The 24,002-nt window shown below is 35.9% G+C and overlaps 1 protein-coding gene across 2 annotated transcripts in view; it reads left to right on the top strand.

Annotated features, from left to right (window-relative positions):
* Corin (corin, serine peptidase) overlaps positions 1 to 24,002 on the top strand; it is a 256,203-nt gene that overhangs the window by 69,780 nt on the left and 162,421 nt on the right. For both annotated transcript variants that reach the window (XM_048784434.1, XM_048784433.1), the window contains exon 4: positions 20,048 to 20,255. In XM_048784434.1, coding sequence (XP_048640391.1) covers positions 20,048 to 20,255 — 208 coding nt within the window. The remainder of the gene's footprint in view (positions 1 to 20,047; positions 20,256 to 24,002) is intronic.

Genomic DNA, 24,002 nt, shown 5'->3' with positions numbered 1-24,002 from the left:
AAGTACATGAAAAAATGCTCACCATCTCTAGCAGTCAGAGAAATGCAAATCAAAACCACCCTAAGATACCATCTCACTCCAGTAAGATTGGCAGCCATTATGAAGTCAAGCAACAATAAGTGCTGGCGAGGATGTGGGGAAAAGGGTACACTTGTACATTGCTGGTGGAACTGAAAACTGGTGCGGCCAATATGGAAAGCAGTATGGAGATTTCTTGGAAAGCTGGGAATGGAACCACCATTTGACCCAGCTATCGCCCTTCTCGGTCTATTCCCTGAGGACCTTAAAAGAGCATACTATAGGGATACTGCCACATAAATGATCATGGCAGCACAATTCACAATAGCTAGACTTTGGAATCAACTTAGATGCCCTTCAATAGATGAATGGATTAAAAAACTGTGGCATTTATACACAATGGAGTATTACGCAGCACTAAAAAATGACAAAATCATGGATTTTGCAGGGAAATGGATGGCATTAGAGCAGATTATGCTAAGTGAAGCTAGCCAATCCTTAAAAAACAAATGCCAAATGTCTTCTTTGATATAAAGAGAGCAACTAAGATCAGAACAGGGAAGAAGAGCATGAGGAAAAGATTAACATTAAACAGAGACGAGTGGGGGGAGAGAAAGGGAGAGAGAAGGGAAACTATGGAAATGGAAGGAGACCCTCATTGTTACACAAAATTACATATAAGAGTTTGTGAGGGGAAAGGGGAAAAAAAAGGGAGAAAATTAAACAACAGCAGATGGGGTAGAGAGGGAAGATGAGAGGGAAGGGGAGGGGGGATAGTAGGGGATAGGAAAGGTAGCAGAATACAACAGTCATTAATATGGTATTATGTAAAAATGTGGATGTGTAACCGATGTGATTCTGCAACTTGTATTTGGGGTAAAAAATGGGAGTTCATAACCCACTTGAATCAAATGTATGGAAGATGATATGTCATGAGCTTTGTAATGTTTTGAACAACCAATAAAAAAAAAGAATTTTCTTATATAGAATTTTCAATTATACACAAACATAGAACAAATAATACAATGAATACCCATGTACCCTCTTCCAGTTTATTTTATCAAATTACATTTTTGTCAATTTTCTTGGGATCTTTCTTAAAACACTTTTTTTCTAGTGCCTCTTTTAGTAGAATTCAAACTTGCCCTCAAAACTGGCTGTGTATGGTCTACAAAGGATTCAAACTTGCCCTCAAAACCGGCTGTGTATGGTCTACAAAGATGGATTGTGACATCAGCAAGTTTTTAATTAAGTTATTGTAAAGTACTTTCCCCTTATTCTTGGTTTTGCTTTCTGTGGTTTCTGCTACCCATGATAAGCCATGATAATCTGAAAATACTGAGTAAACTCTAGAAATAAACAACTCATAAGTTTTAAATTACTTGCTGTTTTGAGTGGCATGATAAAATCTTGCACCATTCTACTTTGTTCTGCCCCAGACATGAAACATCCCTTTGCCCAGTGTGTCTATGTTATATACTCTATCTTCCCATTAGTCAGATCGTAGTCATCTTGACTAATCTTGGATATTAGATGTACTGTCATGGTATCACATTGCTGTGTTCAAGTGATCCTTATTTTACTTAATAATGTCCTGAAAATGCAAGAGTAGTGCTGCAGGCAGTTTGGATATGGCCAAGAGAAGCCATAATGTTCTTCCTTTAAGTGAATATACAAAAGTTATTGTATTGGGGAAGACAAAGACTTGCATGCTGAGGTTGCTAAATTTTATGGTAAGAATTGAGTCTTCTATCTGTGAGATCACGAAAAAGGAAAAACAGATTTGTGCTAGTTTTGATATTGTGCTTCAGATTTTAAAAGTTATGATCATTCTATTTTATTATTATCTATTTTATTATTAGTTATTATTGTGAATATTTTACTGTGCCTAATTTGTAAATTAAACTTTATCATGGGCATAAATGTATAGAAAAAAACAGATGTGGTGTTTGGTACTATCCATAATTTCAGGCAATCACTGGGAGTCTTGGAATATATCCCCTGCAAATAAAGGGGACTACTATACTTCATAGTTTGGAGAAATCAAAGGTTTTTAGGACACATGGTGAATTCTATATTAAATGTTTAATTAATCATTATTAAAATTTATATTTTAAATTTTCCAATTGTAGGAAAAATTAGAACATCCTTAGAAACACATCTGATTCAACATTCCCCTTAATGGTTTTTGGTGTTAGGTCTTTCCTGTCTTTCATTGCATTCTCTAGATCTTCACCTCTTAGGCCAGGAGATATCTGTCCTTTGACTCTGATGTGATTCGCCACTTAAATCAGGAGCAGTCTTGCTAAATTTGTTGATGATCCTCTTTATTTGGCTTTCTTATTCCTGAGCCCTCTTATTTCAATGACTTCCATAATATCTCTGACAACAAATTTATCATCCATTCTACCAAGAAAAGTGTAGAAAGTAGAGGATTTTCAGAATTTATGTTTTTCAAAGCCAAGTTTCACACAGTCACAGAGTAGGTTTTTTTTTTTCTTTTTTTTAAATCTGACAAGTGAATTGACAGTATTTGGTTAACAAGTAGGAGAAAAGGATACCAGCATTTCCTGTTGACATGTTCTTGATAAGGAAGAAACACTTAGTGCCAAACATAGCCTTCATTTACAAGTGGACCAAATTCCTCTGTCTGTCCTTGGTAATGATAGAGTACAGCCATTCTTTTGGGTTCTCTCTCTCTCTCTCTCTCTTTTTTTTTTTCTTTTTAGAAAAGCCCTATGTATCAAATACTCAAGCTGACTGATTCCTGGTGGATTGATCTTGTGACAGACACCATAATCAGGAGGCAGATATGAGGCAGTGATATGTCAGCACAACATTTGGGAGAGGAATGGTTGCTTACAAGGGTGACTAGGGACTCCTCACCAGTTGAGTTTGGGCAGTTTTGTTGGATAAATGCATGGGTCTCCAAGATAAAGTCAAAGTGAACTATGCATATACATCTGGTTTCCCAGGAAGAAGCAATACTTTTATGTCATGTTTGAAAGGGCGGATAAAGCCACAGATTCTTATGTGTTTGCTTATCTTTGCCCCTGACATTTTAAAGTCATTCCAAAAACCAGAAGACCTCTGACTGAATTGGAGGCTCCAGCTGCTCTTAAATTGGTCTCTTCTAGTCCTTGCTCAATATCACAGAGCAATTTTGGAACTGCTCCCATGTGGGAAGTTACAGAGGGTTCTTTGAGGGAGGACTTTGGTTACTGGGCAGTCAGGACCCACACCTGGAGTTGGGAATGGAGAAAAAGATCTTCCAAATTTCAGGACCATTATTCAGTTAAGAATTGGGCGTGTGATGCTGAGGATACAACCAATAAGAATTATTCTACTAGCCCCCTGACTTTATGTTGAGTGGTTGCTTTTTTAACTTATATTTGTTTTCTAATCTCACACTGACTTGTAATAAGACAAAAGGTATATTTATTCAAAAGAATAAATTTAAAATAAATTTAAAAGAAAGAAATAGCATGGTTTATATACACTAAATGATAGAAGTTCATCTTAAAAATTTCCTTTTGTGTATTTACAACATGCCTTCCCTTACAACCTTATTCTTTGCATATATCTTCCTTTGCTAATTCAGATAGTACAAGGTAAACTCCAGTTTTTCCTAAACCTAACATAATACAGATTCTAAGTTCAGAGAATTTTGATTTGGAGAGGGTATCTGAGTGAGCATTTTATGAATGCATTAGGACAAAAAAATGTTTAGTTGTTATAATCTAGAGCTTCATATGCCATTCTGCTCTGTGAGCCCTAGTATTCTCTCTTTTAGGACTCAAAGTTTGAGTTCCTTAATATAGTATTCCTGTAATACTACATGGGGCTGCAAAGTCCATCAAAACATCATCACTTTCATGAGCAGCAAAGTTTAAAACTAACTGTGAATAAGCAATGAACATATTGTTCTACTAAGCAATTTATTATACTTTCATCACTATAGAATTGATTTTTATCATTGTTGGCATGAAAATCAAATAATTTTCAGATGTATTAAAGTAAATGTTGTCTAAATAAAATATGATCTAATTTTAAATTTCTGTTTGATTTTATTTTTAAGTGCTGGGGATTGAACCTGTCTTCTGGCAAACGTCAGGTGTTGGGCTTTGCTCATGCTATAAGCACACCTTCTACCACTGACTGTTTTAAATAGTGAGATTTAAAAAAAATATATGTTTAGTATTATTTGATTTTACAAGTAAGCAAAGGTAATTAATGGAACTTAAATTTTGATGCAATATAAATGAGTAATTATTTCTTCTAAAAATGTATGTGTCATGGAATCCAGAGGAAAAAGGCAGAATGAAAGCTTAATGTCTCTGCCTTCATTTTCCTGCCTACATCACATGGATACAAATATTTGTCCTGTGTTGTTCACAGGGTTTTTGTGAGTTATGGATAAAATAATAGCAATTGTAACATCAAAAATTTCTTTGTTTCATTCTAGGCAGTAGGCATTGTGAAAATATGCTTTAATCCTCACAATGACCCCACAACATGGGTATTAGTATTTCCATTTCACAGATGAAAAAAACTGATAAGTAGAGAAGTTTAATACTTTTGCTAAATGCCAAGAAAATATAGAGTTGTAAAGCCAAGGTTTGAACCAGACTGTAGAGCCACAACACTATGTATGGAAAAGGTGTCTGTCCTACCAATGTGAAAGCACTATATACATTGAATAATTTGTATTGGTCAATCCTCCATTGTTCTAAAATGGATGATTTTGTGGGGACAAAATGTAATTATTTTAAAAATTAATGAGAAAATGACTGTAAGATGGAGATGTTACGGCTTGTTTAGTTCTATGGACTATAAGTGATTTACATTAAAACATTGACTCCCTACAACATTAAAACATTAGTGTTTGTTGAATGAATGAGTGCATCAGGCTATGAGCCATTAACTGTGATTTAAATATCTTAAAACCAAGCAGTATAGATGTGTGTATATGAATAAAATAGAATGACCTCGTTACACACACCCACCCACACATGCACGCACATGCAAACACCCACAAACAACACACACACACACACACACACACACACCATATAGAATGTGAAAACTTGATGTTTGCCAGAAGACTTCACCAGGAGAGTTGGAATTGCATTAAATGTTAAGTCTAGAATATATGTGATTATGTAGAAAATAAACCTAAGCCTCATGTTCTTCCTGGCTAAAGCAGCTAGCTAGCATTTAATGAACTCTGATAATTTACACAGCATTGCACAAGGTCACAAGGTACTTAACATCATCTCTTTTTTTTTGCATAAATTTAAGCAAGATATTGGCTTACCTAGGCCTTGACTATGTCTATAAAGTTTTTTTCAAAAGTCACTACTGAGTTATTAAGAAAATTCATCTTTTGTTAACACAACTTTCTCTTATGAGAAGTAAAATGGTTACCATATTTGGGTTCAGAGTTGGCAGTCAGTTAAGCAGCTGGAATCTTCATAGAGAGGCCCTGTCTTTGGTGTTGTATTTCTTATTATCTTAGTGAAACCCTCTTACTGATGTTCCTAAGTACATTGTATTCTTCACAATGGTTTGCCAGAAATTGTTCTGGCTAAATGTTTCTTTTTGTGTGTGTGTGTGTGTGAATTATCTAGCCTAGAGAATGACCTTAATTGTTTGATTCAGTGGATGTTGTTCTGACCTGATTTGACTTCACCCACAGCCAGGAATAGACACTAAGCATTCCCAACCTAAATGGTCACTTGGTGAGAGCTTGCAATCAGTTTTTCCCCTAGTGAAAAGTGTTGGCTGCTTTATTTATATGAAAATAATGAGAAAAAAACCTGTTACCATATTGCTTGGATCTCTTTTTCTTTTCTTTTTTAACCTCAAATATTTATTTGTGAAGAGAATACTTACAATCTCCTGTGTAAGCAATTTCGAAAGTATATAATACATGGTTGTTAACTAGAGATGTCATGTTGTACAATAGATATTTTGAACTCAATTCTTCCTAATTAAAATTTTGTGTCTTTTGACCAGCAGCCCAGTTCTCCTCTTGGTCCCATCTCAGCTCTTGGTAACCAAAATGCTACTTTCCACTTCAATTGGTTCAACTATTTTAGATTTCATATATAAGTGAGATCATATAGTCTTTTCCTGGCATATTTCTCTTAATGTAATGTCTTTTGGATTCGTTCATATTGGTGCAAATGATAGGATGCCCTGTTTTTGAAGTACTGAATAGTATTCCATTGCGTATATGCGTTACAGGTTGTTTATCCATTTATCCATTGATGTATCCTTAAGTTGATTCCAAATCTTGGCTATTGTGAATAGTGCAGCCATGAACATGAAAGAGCAGATATCAATTAATGATTTCATATCTTTTGTATATTCAATAGTGGAACTGCTGGATCAAAGACACGGTAATTCTATTTTTAATTTTCTGAGGGACTTCCATACTTACTTCCATACTGGCTATAACCAATTTATGTTTCTACTAACAGTGTGCAAGGCTCCATTTTTCTCTACATCTTTACAAACATTTGTTAATTTTTCCTTTTGGGGCTGTTGTTTTAATAATAGCCTTTCTAACAGGTGCAAAGTAATATCTCTTTTGGTTTTAATTTGCTTTTCTCTGATGATTCATGATGTTAAACATCTTTTAATATATCTGTTGGCCATTTGTATGTTTTCTTTTAAGAGCTGTGCATTGGATCCTTTGCTCATTTAAATTTGCTGTCTTATTGAGTGGAGTTCTTTATATATTTTAGAAATTAACCCCTTAATTAGATGTAGGGTCTACAAATATTTTCTCCCATTCCATAGATTGTCTCTTCACTCTGTTGATTGGTTCCTTTGTTGTGCAGAAGATTTTTAGTTTGATGTCATCCCATTTGTCTGATTTGGGGATCATATTAAACATATCATTTGCCCATTCCTGTGTTATTGGGCTTCCTCCTATATTTTCTTCTAGTAGTTTTATAGTTTCAGAGCTTATATATGAGTTTTAAATATATTGTGGGCTGATGTTTGTGTATAGTGTGAGATAAGGGTCTATTTTCATTTGTCTGTATATTGCTGTCCAGTTTTCCCAGTGTTGTTTATTGAAGAGACTACCCTTTCCCTACTTTGCATATTGGCATCTTCATAAAAAAGATGTCAAGGTCCATGTATTTGCTTCAATGCCAATGTTATGCTCTTTTAAATGCTATGGCTTTGTAGTATATTTTCAAATCAGGTAATACGGTGCCTCTAATTTTCTGGGTTTTAAATTTTGTTTTGTTTTTCTTTCTTGTTCAGATTGTTCTGGCAATTTGGGGTCCTTTGTGGTTCCATGAGTTTTAGGACTTTTTCATATTCTTGTGGAAAATGTTAGTGGAATTTGGATAGGGATTTCATTTATTTTTCTAGATAGCATTGGGTAGTATGGAATTTTTATGAGATTAATTCTTCCAAATCACAAATACAGGATATCTTTCCACTTGTTAGTGTTTTTCTTTCTTTCTTTCTTTCATGGCTGGTATGAATATTTCACCTTCTTGGTTACATTTATTCATAAGTATTTTAATTTTTTTTACAATTACTATAATGTCATTCTCTGATATTTGTTGTTAATGTATGAAAATACTATAGATATAAAGATACTATTGATTTTTACATGTGGGTTTTGTATCCTGCTGCTTTATTGCTGTATCTGTGTCTATTGAGATGGTCATGTGGCTTTTGTCCTTTATTCTGTTAATGTGATGTATCTCATTTATTGATTTTTGTGTGTGTGTGTGAAACTATCCTTGCATTTCGAAGTGAATGATTGATTTAAACTTCTGCTGAGTTTGATTTGCTAGCATTTTTTTTGAGAATTTTTGTATCTATGTTCATCAGTGACATTGGTCTATAATTTTTTTTCTTATAATTAGTTCCTTGTCTGGATTTGGTATCAGGATAATGCTGGCCTTGTGAAGTTACTCTGGAAGTATTCCTTCTATAGTTTTTTGTGGAAGAGTTTGAGAAGGGTTGGTATTAGGTCTTTATATGTTGGGTAAAATTTAGCAGTGAAGTCATCGGCTCCTGGGCTTTTCATTCATGGAAGATTTTTTTATTACTGATGCAATTTCTATTGGTCTGTTTAAAATTATCAACGGAACAAAAATATCTTGGATGTTTCTTCATGATTTAATCTTGGTAGGCTGTATATGTGTAGCAAGTTGCCAATTTTTCCCATATATAATGTACATAGTAGTCTCTTAAGCATCTTTGAATATCTGTGGTATAAATTATAATGTTTTCTCTTTAATTTATGATTTTATTTGAGTATTTTTTTTCTGAGTCTAGCTAAGGGTTTTTTTTGCCTTGTAAAAAAACCTTCTAGGTTTTGCTGATTTTTTTTTATTGCTTTTATAGTGTCTATTTCAATTATTTCTGCTCTGATCTTTATAGTTTCCTTCCTTCTACTAACTTTGGCCTTAGTTTTTTCTTCTTCTTTTTGTTTTTCTATTTTCTGGAGGTTAAATGTCCAGTTATTTATTTGTGATGTCTCTATTTTTTTGATTTAGACATTTATTGACATAAATTTCTCTCATATAAAATTGCCTTCGCTGCATCCTTTAGCTTTTAGTATGCTATTTTCACATTTTTATCTGTCTCAAGATGTTAACTATCATTTTAATTTCTTACCTTATCCATTGTTTTTTTCAGGAACATATTGTTTAATTTCTACATATTCCCTCTGTTACTAATTTCTAATTTTATACTATTATGGTCACAAAATATACTTGATGTGATTTCAGTGTTCTTAATTTTTTTAAAGATTCATTCTGTGACCTATTAGAGAATGTTCCAAAAGTTCTCGAGAAGAATGTATTTTCTGCTGCAATTGGATGGAATGTTCTGTACATGTCTAATTAGGTCCATTTGTTCTTAATAGTAGTTCAGGTCCAATGTTTCCTCATTGGTTTTCTGTCTAGATGAGCTACCCATTATTGAAAGTGGGGGACTAAAGTTCCCTATTCTTCTCCTACTCTTATTGCATTGTAATCTATCTTTATGTTGAGATTTATTAATATCTGTTGTATTTAGGTGCTTTAGTGTTGGATGCATATATGTGTACAATTATTATATTTCTTATCAATTGTCTTTATATAATGACCTTTCTTTGGTCTCTTTTTAAGATTTTTTTTTCACTTAAAGCATTTTTTTTTCCTGATCTAAATATAGCTACCTTTTCTCTCTTTTTGTTTCCATCATTTTACTTTCAAACTATGTATATACTTAATAAAATGAGTGAAATGAGTCTCTTGTACAGTGGGTATTGTTTTTAAATTTTTTTTAATCCATTTAGATACTGTATATTTTTTTTATTGGAGAAGTTAATCCACTTGTTGTCAAGGTAACTATTAATAGGTAAAAAAAAATTTTTTTGGTACTGGAGATTGAACCCATGGGTGCTTTACCACTGAGTTACATCCCCAGTCATTTTTGTAACAAGAGTCTTGCTAAGTCGCCAAGGCTGACCTCAAACTTGTGATACTTTTACCTCCGTTTTCCTAGTCACTATGATTCTAGGCCACTGACTATTTTCTTGTTTAGTAAATTCTTTTTTCCTTTCTTTTTCTCCTGCTTTCTTCTTTTGTAATTAGATTATTTTCTCAAATTGTATGCTTTGATTCCTTATTATATGTTTCTTGTGTATGTAGTACAGGTTTTTGCTTTGTGATTTCCACAAGATTTAGTTAAAACACAACACAGTTTGAACATGCTATTTTAACCTGGTAACTGTTTCAATGGCATTTTACATTTTTAATGCCACAATTTGCGTTGTTTTCATTTTATGTCCCTTGGCAAATTAATAGAAAAAAACTCTTATAATTTCAATGCTTTTATCTTTTAACCTTCATAGTTAAAATGTAAGTTATTTACATACTACTACTACTACAGCATTACAATATTCTGGTTTGACTATATATTTACTTTATCCGTGATTTTTATGGGTTCATATGTTTTCATGTTGCTTATTAGTTTTGTGATCATAACCCATTTTTATTTTTATTTTCTTATTTTAAATATTTAATTGATTTTATTTTTTAAATACATGACAGTGGAATGCATTACAATTCTTATTACACATATGGAGCACAATTTTTCATATCTCTGTTTGTATATATAAAAGTTTCACTGGTTTCTTTGCAAAGATCTAGTTTTTACCAAATCTTTAAGAAGAAACTCTATTATTAGAATCCACCAAAGAGTTTTACCAAAATGTTGTACCATGAATTAAATAAGTTTATAATGTGTAAAATGAAATAGACTTTTTGACAGAATACAGAGGAAAAGTATATTCTACAGGATCAGAAAGACTTAACATCAGTTTCAATTCTATTTGCTATGTAACCTGAATCTTTTCTCACCCTCATTGAGTCTGTTTCATCTTTCATAAAACAGGAATAAAAATGGCTTTTTAAAATAATATTATAGAAGGATTAAGGCACGATATAAAGCAATTAGCAAGCATCCAGACTAGAGATCACTTGAAGATCTTTATTCCCTTATCTCCAAATGAGTTTTATTACACTATAAAAACTACAAATGGAAATAAAATTTAAAATATCTTTCATATTAAAAGATAAACTTGAATAGATACTGGTGATTTATTTGAGCTTTTACTTCAAAGTAAACTGGCCTCTGAATCCTGTAGTTTTTCTGTTTGAAAGTCCCTCATTCTTCAAGTATCAGTTGAGCATCAGTGGAACAAAGGCATTGTCTGGAGCTCTTTCACTTCCTGATGAACTCGATCCTCACAACTGTATGACTAGCATTTTTTAAATATTTATATTTTAGTTGTAAGTGGACAAAATACCTTTATTTTATTTTTATGTGGTGTTGAGTATTGAACCCAGCGCCTCATGCATGCTAGGCGAGCACCACCCTCTGAGCCACAACCCCAGCCGATGACTAGCATTTTTATTATTTCTACTTTACCAATTAAGCTACTTTGAGAGGTTGAGATCACACAGCCTTTGCATGGTCAGGCTGGACCTCAGAGCCAGGCTTGATTGTGGCCTCCTGGCTACTGTTTCTCAGTTCTAGAGGAGCTTGCTTTTACTTAGCTGTAAAAGTTTACAGAGTTTGCTTCTATGGTCATATCCACTGTCTCCGCAGACCTCCTTGCAGCAGTCTAGTGTATGGTACTCATCTATTGATCTTTCTCCAGCCTTTACAGTTTGTAGGCACATCTTTCTTTTTTTTGTCCACCATAGTGGAGACTTATGCTAAAGCAACTGAGTATGCATAAGGAGATCAGCAGGTATAGCTTTTTAGAGTGTGAGGAGCAGTTCCCCTCCTTTACTTCCAACTGCAATACTATAGTCCAGAGGGTAGTCCACACTACAAAATGATCTGATGAAGGGAACAAGTTAGGACAACTTCCTATACCATGGTGAGTTCTAGGGAACAGGGTATTGAAAATATCATTGTTAGTCATCAGCACTGGTGCCCTTGAGTCTCAGATATGCCTACTTTTTCATCTCTACTTCCACCTATTATAAAAGCCATTTGAAATCACGTTCGTTCTATTTAATCTCATAACTCATACATGGAATAACTATTGCATGACTAATACTTGGTATCCCTGTGGTGTTGTAGTGACAAAGTTCCCGTTCTACTGTGGGAGGATAATGGGAATAAACAAATAACTAAACAAGAAAATGCAGATGGTCCCCAACATATGATGATTTGACTTAAGACTTTCTGACTGTATTGTGATGTGAACTTGATAGGCATTCAGTAGAAACTATATTTTGAATTTTGATATTTTCCAAGTTCAGCAATGTGCTCTCATTATGTTCTCTCATTATGCTGGGCAGTGGTGGTCAGCCTTAGCTCCCAGTCAGCCACACAATCATGGGTAAACACCTGGTACTCTACAGTGTACTGTGTGGCTAGGTTAGGTATATTTAATTATAATTTTTGATTTAATGATATTTTCAGTTTACAATGGATTTATCAAGAGAAATTATATCTCAAGGTGAGTTTTATCTGAATTAGGTAGTGCTAATGCTGTGGCACAAAGAAAAGAAGATGATTTATGCAGGAGCATTTTAAAATGAGATGCATATGGAAACATTTGCTGTACTCAGAAAAGGCCAGTTTTCTGAAGTCAGGCCTCTGTTGTGGCTCCCTGGATCCACATAGGGTAGTTTAGCTGCTCTGAATATTCTAGTGAAGAAAAGGGAGTTGCTTCCCTTTGATGTTTTTATTTCATGACTATAAATCCCATAAAATATGAAATGATGACTTCAATATTATAATAGGAACAATAAAGACAGGATGCAATGAGCAATGTATTTGAGCATGAATATGACTTAATGAAAAGCCCGCTGGCTGGGTCAAATTGGTTTTTGGCATTAGACTTTTACAATATTTAGGCTGCTTGAATATTTAGTTCTGGTATATTTCTTAAAAGAGGAATTTACTTTTAAGATTGTCAACCTGAATAAAAATCAAAGGGAGACTTTCCAATGATTAATTGAATTTATTTGTGGATAGCAGAGCATCACAATGGGAATATGCCCTCCACAGCAAACTGTGCATATTCAAAGAAGCTGAGGCAAGGGAAAGCCTTTTTTTTTTTTATTGGTTGTTCAAAACATTACAAAGCTCTTGACATATCATATTTCATACATTTGATTCAGGTGGGTTTTGAACTCCCAATTTTACCCCAAATACAGATTGCAGAATCACGTCGGTTACACATCTACATTTTTACATAATGCCCTATTAGTAACTGTTGTATTCTGCTACCTTTCCTATCCTCTACTATCTCCCCTCCCCTCCCCTCCCATCTTCTCTCTCTACCCCATCTACTGTAATTAATTTCTCTCCTTATTTATTTAGGGGAAAGCCTTTTATGGTGAAACAAGGGTTATATAAGATATTTTTAAACAATAATGCCTGGGTAGAAGGAGCAACAGCAAAGGTGACATCATTCCAAGTGGAGACAGCAGTCATTGGGTGGAAATCTTTACAGAAGTATTTTTTGTGTGAGATTGTGATGACCTTTGTGCTAGGTGGTGTTTGTGGCAGTCTTTCATGAGAGTCACTCTTACCAAGCAGTCATGCATGAGAACTCTCCCTTTATAACCTCCCAGATTTATTTATCTATTATTATAGGGTTGACACAAGTGACTCCAATTTGATTCTGACAATTTTCACAAAGCTCATAGTCTTTGTGCAGTCTTAATAAGGATAAACTTATTGTGATGTTAGTCTTCCTTTATGAAGGCATATCTGCTCCCTTGGGTATTTCAGAGCATTGGGACTATGACTATGTGTATAATCATGTATGTTGGACAATATTTATTGTGTGTGTGTGTGTGTATGTGTGTGTTTTATTAGACCATAAGCTCCATAAGGGCATGTGTTTTATTTTGCTTAGTATCTTTTGCTTTGTTACTAGAATATCATTTTTTCTTGGCTCATAGCAGGAGCTCAATAGAAGTCTATTGGGCGAACAGTGAGCAAGGCCCTTCCTGCCTCTGCGGGACTCAGGGTCCCCTCACTGAGTAACAGCATAAACCCAGGTGAGTAGATGCCTTTAACTATGATGCTTGGCAGCTGTTGGTGAAAGGAGACTTGGACTTGGGATGAGATGAGTTAAATTCCAGCATCACCATTCACTAGCTGTGTGAACCTTGGGGGAAATCACTTAACCTTGTTTCCTCAGCTGTGAAACAGAGATAATAGCTTATAAGGAGGGCAAATGAGCAAATGAGTATGTGAAAGGGCTGAGAACAAAAGTAAATACTGAGGACAAAAGTATAGAGACAAAAGGGGTGATGTGAGAAGGTTCAAAATAGCACAACCAGAAAAAGGATGTAAACTAAAGAGGTTGTAATAAAGGATATCATATGGGAACCAAAACCAAAATTAATGAGACTAGATGAGAGGAATAGAAAAGAGACATTTGGGAAGAAGGCCAACCCCCTCATGACTATTTTTTTCCAAACCACTAAAAGTGGCTGTCTGCAAAAACTCTGCTTTACAATCTCGTTGCATCCTTAGGATTTGGAAGTAGAACAAACAAATGGAAAGAACTGTCCACAGGGGAGAACTGTGAAGTAAATCCATGAGTTAAAAGGAGTCAGTTTAGGTAAATTAGGGCAGATCAATTGTGCTCTGATAAAATGTCACCTTCTGGCACAGTGGAATCCATTCTAGTAGACCTTTAATGAAATATACGAGATTGTAAAGGAAGTCAGAAAGGTTACCAAGGGTTCCTGTTAGAATATTAGGCAAACGGTACCAAAGTACTTTAGAAAGTTGATTTTTCATTTGACCCAGCTATTCCCCTTCTTGGTCTATTCCCTAAAGACCTAAAAAGAGCATGCTACAGGGACACTGCTACATCGATGTTCATAGCAGCACAATTCACAATAGCAAGACTGTGGAACCAACCTAGATGCCCTTCAATAGACGAATGGATAAAAAAAATGTGGCATTTATACACAATGGAGTATTACTCTGCATTAAAAAATGACAAAATCATAGAATTTGCAGGGAAATGGATGGCATTAGAGCAGATTATGCTAAGTGAAGCTAGCCAATCCCTAAAAAACAAATGCCAAATGTCTTCTTTGATATAAGGAGAGTAACTAAGATCAGAGTAGGGACGAAGAGCAGGAGAAGAAGATTAACATTTAACAGGGATGAGAGGTGGGAGGGAAAGGGAGAGAGAAGGGAAATTGCATGGAAATGGAAGGAGACCCTCAGGGTTATACAGTGGAGGGGGTAGAGAGAGAGGAGGGGAGGGGAGGGGAGAGGTGGGGAGGGGGGAGGGTGGAGGATGGGAAAGGCAGCGGAGCACAACAGACACTAGTATGGCAATATGTAAATCAATGGATGTGTAACTGATGTGATTCTGCAATCTGTGTATGGGGTGAAGTTGGGAGTTCATAACCCACTTGAATCAAAGTGTGGAATATGATATGTCAAGAAATTTGTAATGTTTTGAACAACCAACAATAAAAAATTAAAAAAAAAAAGAAAGTTGATTTTTCATTATTGTTTGGTTTGATTCTTTCCTATCAAATAATACTACTATGTATTCTAATCACTATGGTTTAGATATAGTTTTGCTTATATTTAAAAAGCAATATTTTATTTGATTTTAAGAAATTAAAAAAACCTTCTGTTGAAATAAATGCTATGCAATTCAATATTTGCCATATTGCACAGATTTAAAGTGAGATCGTTTGTAATTAAGGAAAATAGAGAATGTGAGTAACAAAAATCATTAATATAAAAACTCAGTGCAGAAATGTCTAGTAAGTGGATCTGCACCCCCCACCCTAGGCCTGTCTAGTTATGGGGATCATCATTTAAGATTACTCAGGACTGTTGATGAAGTCTATGTTAGTTTTGAAAAGTTAACTATTCTTCATTCTGCTTTAAAATTAGTAAGAATTTTAAAAATTCATATTATTTAATTCTAAAAGTCAGAACAAAACTTATCATAATTTCCAATTGAGCATAAGGAAAATTCCTAAAAAGGCCCATCTTTGCTTCCTGATTCTAGTATCTAGAAGTATTCACAATGAAGTATGAGCAGTAAAGTCCAAGTTTCATCCAGAAAGCCATTGAGTTAGGTTATGAAAACAAAACAAAATAAATCACGAAAACAACTTTCAGCAGCACTTTGTTTTTGTATTTTTATTTTTTTCTCAAATTGTAGACCTGCATTGTTATCAATGAGTACTCTGAAAATTTGTGATTAAATCATGTCTTACTAGCAATGGAGCTTTAGAATCGAGTCACTAATAAGAATAAATATTTCTATCTTACTAGAAGTACACTGCATTGGGGTCTGGGGATGCAGCTCAGTAATGCAGTGCTTGCCTAGCACACATGAGGAGGTCCTGGGTTTGACTCCCAGCGTTGCAAACCAGACCAAACCAGACCAGACTAGAACAAACTAAAAGTATATTGCATCAAGAAGCAATTTTGTTTTCCAGACCTGTTTTTAGATTCTCTTCTCTAGTTCCCAACTTGGCATAACTGTTCTTTAGAACAGTTCATTAAATAGTGATGTCTATAGGAACATTTTGGTTAGTTATACATCTTCTTGTATATCAGCCCTGCTCTCTAATTTGTATTAGACTCAGTAGTAAGTTCTTAGTGAAGAAAAATGATCCCCTCGTTTCTTCCACCCTAAGAAAACAAAGTTTGATTGAGAAACAACAGCAAATGAGCCTATTTTCAATAGTGCCCTCCCCTTCCTCAGGGACAAGTGACTTTCCATGGAGCACAGCATGTAGCTGGCTTGTGAAAACTCATTTCTTCTGGTAAGAATGTATCTACATACAATAGCAGAATTACATATCTCAAATACAATGGAATGTTCTAGAAAAAAATGATTTGATCCACATGCTGAGTGAGAGGGGTAATAGGATACTGACATAATTACCTGAATATAAAAAGTTTGAAGTCCAGAGTATTAGAAGTAATTCTCTTTTATATTTGTTGGGTATGAGCAAATTCTTAGGTAAGTTTGGTGAACACTTCAGCCCAGACTGAAATTTTATAATCTTTCTTTGTCACATGCATTTTATTCTCAATCTTTAAATTTTTATTTTTCTCCTTTTATATGCTTCTGTTAATCCAGACCTTTTAAAATTTTTCAACAACAAAATGAGTTCTTTCTTTTTATCTAATCTTTCTTCATCATCCATCCAACATCAAATTCTTGCTCTTGGGGATTTCTTCAGTGTTTGCTGTGCTATTGACAACTGTGGTTGAGGAAGAAGAATGTTATGAGGACCTGAACAACAGTCTCGCTTCTGCTGTTGACCTTGTGTTTCTCTTAAATCACTTTTTTTGGTCCGTTTAGGTATTTGTTTGCCCATCCATTGTCTTTCTACCTACCTGTGAGAGCATTAGTTTCTTTATGTATTATGAGAAAATATGTGTTATATTCTTAGGATTAAAATTTATAATTTGATCATACTTTGGAAAACCATTACACAAATATAACACATTATTATTTGTGTTTTACCAATTATTTTAAGACTTCTGAGATTTAGGATTTCATATTACTTTTCCTGAGTATAGATTCTCTCTTCCCATGGGAATTAGCTATTAGAGAGAAATATAGAGGGAAATATATTTTTTTTCTTTTGTGCAATTCATAGTGCCATGAATGAATTGTAGCTGACCAAATTATAATTTTTCTATCTTTTGTTTTTCAAATGATCTCTCAATATTCAATGTTTTCTTTTGTCTAGGTGAGGAGCATGAGTTTGGGGTCATCTAATTGCTTCAAATGTGGTCTGGGCTCAAGTGTACAGATTTTAAAATTGATAATTTCTAAAGAAAACAATGTCATTAAAACAAATTATGTAGAGTATATATGGGCATATTACATATTAATATAGATACACTGTGTGGTTTGCATGTGTCCCTCAAATTTCATGTATTGGAAACTGGACCCTCAAAGTCACATTCTAATGGTATATGAAGGTGAGGCCTTTGGAAGGTATTAAGGATTAAATGAGGCTATGTGAGGTTCCCATGATGCAAATAGTGGCTACATAGGAAGAGGAAGAAAGCCCTGAGCTCACAAGCTGTTCTGCCACACGATGCCCCATGCTGTCCCAGAACTCTGCAGTTTCCCACCAGCAAGAACGCTCTTACCTGATGTGGCCCCTCACTCTTGCATCTCTAGAACCATAAGCCAAAGCTATCTTCTTTCCAATTACCAGGTCTGTGGTATTGTATTATTAGAAACAGAAAATGAACTCATACACCAACCTTGTGATATTATATGAATTTTAGCCTCTTCCTTTCATGGGCCATTAATAATTATCCTCTTTAAAAACTATTTGTAAAATAATCACGCTCTTTACATTAGCTTGTTGCATCCAGATGTAAGTTACTCAGAAGACAGAGGTTTCATTTCTGGAATTTGCTCTCGATAGCTAAGTACCCCCAGGTGGTTTTCTGAAATTGAGTTTTCTCATGTATAACATAGATATAATATCATTTCACTGAATTGTGAAATTACGATAATTGTGAACGAGAGAATCTGAGTGCCTGTTTTGGTGCCCAGCACAAGGTTGATTTTCAATAAATGTCTTTTCAAGTCTGATTTTATGAAAATGAGTGCATGCTTTTGATAGAGAAAAACTTACTTTTGTGTCTTATAAGCAAACTTCTGTTTTTGTAGCACAGTGTACACAGTGTGGCATTTTTGAGTCTGGTGCCTGTGTATCCTCTTCCCGGCCCATAATGCTCTTTCACACTGACATCTGCTTAACTTTCCTCTCTGAACAATTTGAGCATCATCTTCATGAAATCTGCCAGATTGCTCTACCTCAGCCCTTATGGTAAACTGAATTTATGTATACCTCTGTCTATTTGTGTTATTTTCATATTTTTATTTGAAAATTTCCTTGTAATTTTCTTTTGTCTCATTTTATATTTTGAATTTGGTGAGGTACAAGAAAGGGTTTTGTCCCTAAGTTCTTGGTGCAGAGAAAAATTCCACATGTCATTGGTTGCCTTTGAAAGTGGAAACCATGTTTTGATCTTGACCCACTGAGCTCAACACTTTGTGGGTGATCAATGAATATTATCCAACAATGGGGAATTGTATCTTTTCATGGTATGAGACTCTTTGATCTGATGGCTACAATTTGGTCATTCAGGGGAAAGACTTCCTACAGGTCTTTGAAGGTTTTTGGAGCAGTGTGAAAGAAAAGTGAGATTGGAAATGTTGCTTAGTAGAAGACCTAGTAGATAAGGAAAGGGTCAGAAGTAGACTGTAAAGTGACCTGTTTGAATGAGTGAGGCAGAAAGGGTAGGAAATCCTGCTATTTTGGGCAGCATTTATTGTGTCTTACAGATGTACATGTTTGGCCATATTATCAAAGATACCACCTTATTTTTAATATTGTTTTTATTAAAGTGGAGTTAGCCTTATGTTTGGAGAGAACATTTTCTTCAAGTTCTCTCTGAGCAATCAGAAGAGTTGTTCCCATTCTTATTGAACTTTCCCTTCTAATTTTTCCCTCCCTCAAAATATAATTAATTATTTGACTGTATGTTTAAAGCCTGAAGATTCTGTGTTTAAATAGTAGCTTGATAGACAACAGCAATAACAAATTTAATTTTGATTATATCATTTGGAAAAAAATAAAAGCAATACATCTTTATATGAATCAATAAGAGACTATAGAATTAAAGAAAAAATATAAGGCTCCTAAAATCCCATCCCAGAGACCCATGTCAACATTTTAGTTTATATTGGATCAACCAGGTGAGTTTCTGGAATGAAAGAAATGGAAAGTCCATGACTGTCGTTGTGCTCAGAAGAACTGGCTATGTAAGAAAATGAAGTCAGAGGCTCTGAGCTGATCCTGAATTGTGATATAGGGAGGTTTGCAAATCCTTGTATAATTGTGTGTTTTCAGAAACAAGATCATGGTATACAGATGGTTTTGTGGCTTGTTGATTTTATTCATGACATTATGAGCATCACTGTGTATAGTTATTCTTCTAAAGCATTTATATTTCATAAAATATTATTGTTCATTCCATAATGTTTAGAACCAATTCCATTTGTTGAATGTTTAGATAGATTTCTCTCCTAAAAAACAGTAAACTATGCAGAGATGAAGATCCTGCAGATAAATCTACATTCATGACCATGATGGTTTACTTAGGGTGAGTTTCTAGAAATGATATTGTAGTGTCATCAGATAAGCATGTTTAAAATTTGTTTGATACATTTTGTCCTGGCCAGCTGTGATCCCACAGCTATTTGCCCAGGAAATAATTGCTCTACTTCTATCAATATTAATAGGTTGATTCCATATCATATCTACATACTACACATACTTATATGTGTGCATGATATTCTATAACAATTTTTACTTTTAATAATTATTTGTAGAATATACTGTATCTTTTGAGCACAGTAACCTGTCACAGCAAATCAGTTTGTAAACATGTATTTCTGATATGTCTACTTCTAAATGTAATTATCTCCACTTCTCAGGTGCCTGCATGAACATCACCCACAGCCAATGTCAGATGCTGCCTTATCATAACACAATGACACCTCTCATCTCAGTTATCAAAAACATGAAAATGGAGAAGTTCATCAAGTTCTTCACATACCTCCATCGTCTCAATTGCTACCAGCACATCATGTTATTTGGCTGTAGCCTCGCCTTCCCTGAATGCATCATTGATGGAGATGACAGGTATTTTGAAGCCAAAATCATTCAGTGATAAGAATCCAGTTATTAATCAAAATTAAATTTGTTATTGCTGTTGTTTATCAAGCTACTATTTAAAAGTGCCCAAGAGGAACAAAAGTATCCTATGCTACCGCCTTTTGTTTTTGTTACTTTTAGAGGAGAAAGAGACCCATAATTGTCATAACCAGTCGTAATTCTCTGAAGTTGCAAGGGTTTGGTAAACCCAGAATAATCTTATTCAGTGAGAAATCTGTATTCAGTGTGTAGGTTGATGCTGTCAGAGGATACTCAAATGCTGTTGCAGTGGTGGTCAGGCAGGAGACACACAACACACCCCCAGGGGTCACTGGAAGAGTTTATTGAAAAGACTGGCAGTGTGGGCAGAACAAATAGAATAAACAGTGCTAGGAAGTACCAGGTTCTGTTGATAGGGAGATGCAGTTCCACCACCCAAGGCTGGAAGAGCAGAAAGGGCTAGCAGCACCTTTTTATTTTTGTGATGCTGGTGACTGAACCCAGGGACAATACTAGGCAAATGCTTTACCACGGAGCCACATCCCTGGGCTGACCATCCCATATTTTAACTTACGAGACAGGCCTAACCAAGTTTTCTCTCTCTGTGTGCCATGAAGGCATCCTCTCTCGAAACAATGGCAACACATAGGGTTGGGGGTCTCCAACTGTCCAGGTGATGTCCCTGGGCAGAGGAGCACAGCCATTGAATGCCCTTCAGTCCTGCAGGGAGAGAAAAGAAGGAACAAATACCCTGATCTCTCTCTCCTGACAGTGCCTCTAACCTACTGAATTCAGGCTCAACAAGAGGACAGAAGGGGACACAACTGATCTGCATGCTGTGGATAAGATCCAAAATCTAATTTAAATATCATAAACTCCAAAGTCCTAAATCTTATCATTTAAATAATCTAAGTCAAGTATGGGTGAAATTCCGGATGATTCTTATCATCATGAGAACCCTCTGCAGGATAGAGAGTATGAAGAGTAGACAGATGTGGAGGGACAAAGAGATAATTCAGAATAATGTTAAATAGGATAAGAAATAATTTTCAATCAGAATAAATCAATAAAAAGGAGCCATGGACTATTTGAAACACCAAGTATAGTTTTAAAAAATGTTCATAGCATGTGTTAAACGTATGTTCACAAACAACATCAATTATTTCCTGGATTAAAGTGTTAGGAAGTTTTCAGAGTAGTAATATAAGAATAAGTTGCATTTTCAAGTGCAAGTAGGTTTCATGTTATTTGTACTAATTTAATTAGTGTGTAAAATATGCTGGGAATAGGGGAAAGGCATATATTATTTTAACTGCAAAAAGCATGGGTTGCCATTGCTTTGAGAGAGGATAAAAGCAGTGATTCTGAATTGTAGAAGAAAAGAACTATTATTAGACACATCATTCAGGGAAACATTTCATGGTAAGGAACTGGCTGCAGAGGGTTCCTTCATGGAACACACAGAGAGAAACGTGGTTAGGTCTTTCTTATAAGTTAAAATATGGGGTGGTCAGCCCAGGGATGTGGCTCTGTGGTCAAGCATTTGCTTAGTATTGTACCTGGGTTCAATCACCAGCATCACAAAAAAATAAAAATAAACAAAAACACAAAATGGAAAGACAGTAAAGAGGCCCTTTCTGTTCTGAGACAATGGCAATCCAAAAGATAATTGCATTGGTTTCTCAGGGCTGCTGTAACAAATTACTACAAGCTGCACAGCTCAAGCAACAGAAATTTATCCCCTTACAGTTCTGGAGACTAGGAGTCCAAAGTCTGCTCTTTCCTAGGGCTCTGGGGGAGAATTATTCTTTACCAGTTTCTGGTGGCTTCAATTCTTTGACTTGTGATCATATCACTTCAGTATCTGCCTCCATCTTTACATAGCCTCTGTGTTTATGTCTCCTTCTGTTCTGACTTTGAACCTTATAAATAATGTTAGGGCCAACCCAGAAAATCCAAGATCATCCTTGTTTCAAGATCTTTAACTACAACCGTGAAGACCCTTTTCCAAATAAGGCCACATACACGGGTTCCAGGAGTTAGGGCATGGGCATCTATTGGAGGGCCACCAATCAACATGCTGCAGTGATTGAGAAAGTAAGCAAATGAAATCATGGTCACAGCTTTCTTGTCTATTAAATGACAGTTATACTTTATAAAATTAATATGAGGATTAAATAAGAGCTCAGTAAAGTGGGTGGGGAACATAGCTATTATAATAGTGCTGGGCTCAATCCCCAAGACTGCAAAAAAAAAAATCAGCAATAATTATAAGATGATGTATTAAATAAGACATGTAGTATTAATGAAATGAGGAACATAAAAATGTATCCAGGATATATGGTAAATATCAAAGGATTGCAAAAATGTAGGAGAATATATGGTTTAAAAGAAATTAGAATACCAAAGGCCGATGGAACTGGATTCTAGTTCTATTTCTGCCAAATTTCAAATGATTTCACTTAAATCACTCTGCCTTAATTGCTCTTACTTTCTCACTTCTTAATTTCAGAGTGATTTAAGTGAAATTATTTGTGTGCTCAAAAATAAGGCAAGATGAGAGTACTTTCAGGTTTCAGAAGTCTCTAAATTCATTTTGATTATCCTTTCTATTATAGTTCAATCTCTTACAGTTACTCATAATTTTCAGGGCACTTTTAGTACCCCAAATTTGTTTTTCCCCTGACCTGGTTCATATAAGAGTTTTTCATTTTCTATTACAATGAATAATAATTTACAGTTAGTTTTCAAGTATCCTTTGGGGACTTATCTTATTTTTATTATTACATTTATTATTATGTTTAGTTTTATAATTGTGCTTTCAACCACTCCTTCCTGCTGTCATATATTGCACACATGGGATCTGCAACCTAATTAATAAACACAATAAGTTCAAAAAAGTAAAAGGCAGCGAACCACCAGCAGAAGAGGAGCAGCGGCCTGCTGAGGGGCAGAGCCGCCCCCCACCCCCTGCGCCTGCCAGGTAGGCGGAACTGTGACCACCGACAGAAAAGGCCCAGTGGCCCGCGGCAGGACAGAGCTTCCAATCACTCCTGCAAGGTAGGCGGGCCTGCGACCCAACGGCAGAAGAGGAGCAGCGGCCTGCTGAGAGGCAGAGCCGCCCCCTCCCCCTGCGCCAGCTAGGTAGACAGAACTGTGACCACCCACAGAGCAGGCCCAGCGGCCTGCTGAGGGGCAGAGCCGCCCCCCAACCCCCGCACCTGCCAGGTAGACGGAACTGTGACCACCATCAGAACAGGCCAGACCTGCAACCGATAGACAGAACAGGCCCAGTGGCCTGAGGAAGGGTAGAGCCGCCCCCCCCCCGCGCCTGCAAGGTAGGCGGACCTGCGACCCACTGGCAGAACAGCCCCAGAGGCCTGCAGAGGGGCAATGCCGCTGCCTGCGCCTGCAAAGTAGGCAGAACTGCGACCACCGACAGAACAAGCCTAGCGGCCCGCAGAGGGACAGAGCCGCCGCCCACGCCTGCAAGGTAGGCGGACCTGCTACCGACCGGCAGAGCAGGCCCAGCGGCCTGCCGGCGTGGTAGGCACATTGCCCCAATTGGAGGAGGGGCAGAGCCGCCGCCCATGCCTGCGAGGGAGACTTTGCAACTATACAAGACCAATATAAATATATAGGGGGAAAATTCAATAACACAACAGTTTCACAAAGTAGAAAGGAACGCGAACAGTATGAAGAGACAAGGAAAGAAAGGACCACAAGCAATGCAGG

Source organism: Marmota marmota, unplaced genomic scaffold, assembly GCF_001458135.2.
Source record: "Marmota marmota marmota unplaced genomic scaffold, marMar, whole genome shotgun sequence".
NCBI classification, from domain to species: Eukaryota; Metazoa; Chordata; class Mammalia; order Rodentia; family Sciuridae; genus Marmota; species Marmota marmota.
The sequence above is the reverse complement of the archived record's forward strand: the minus strand, read 5'-3'. Positions and strand labels throughout refer to the sequence as shown.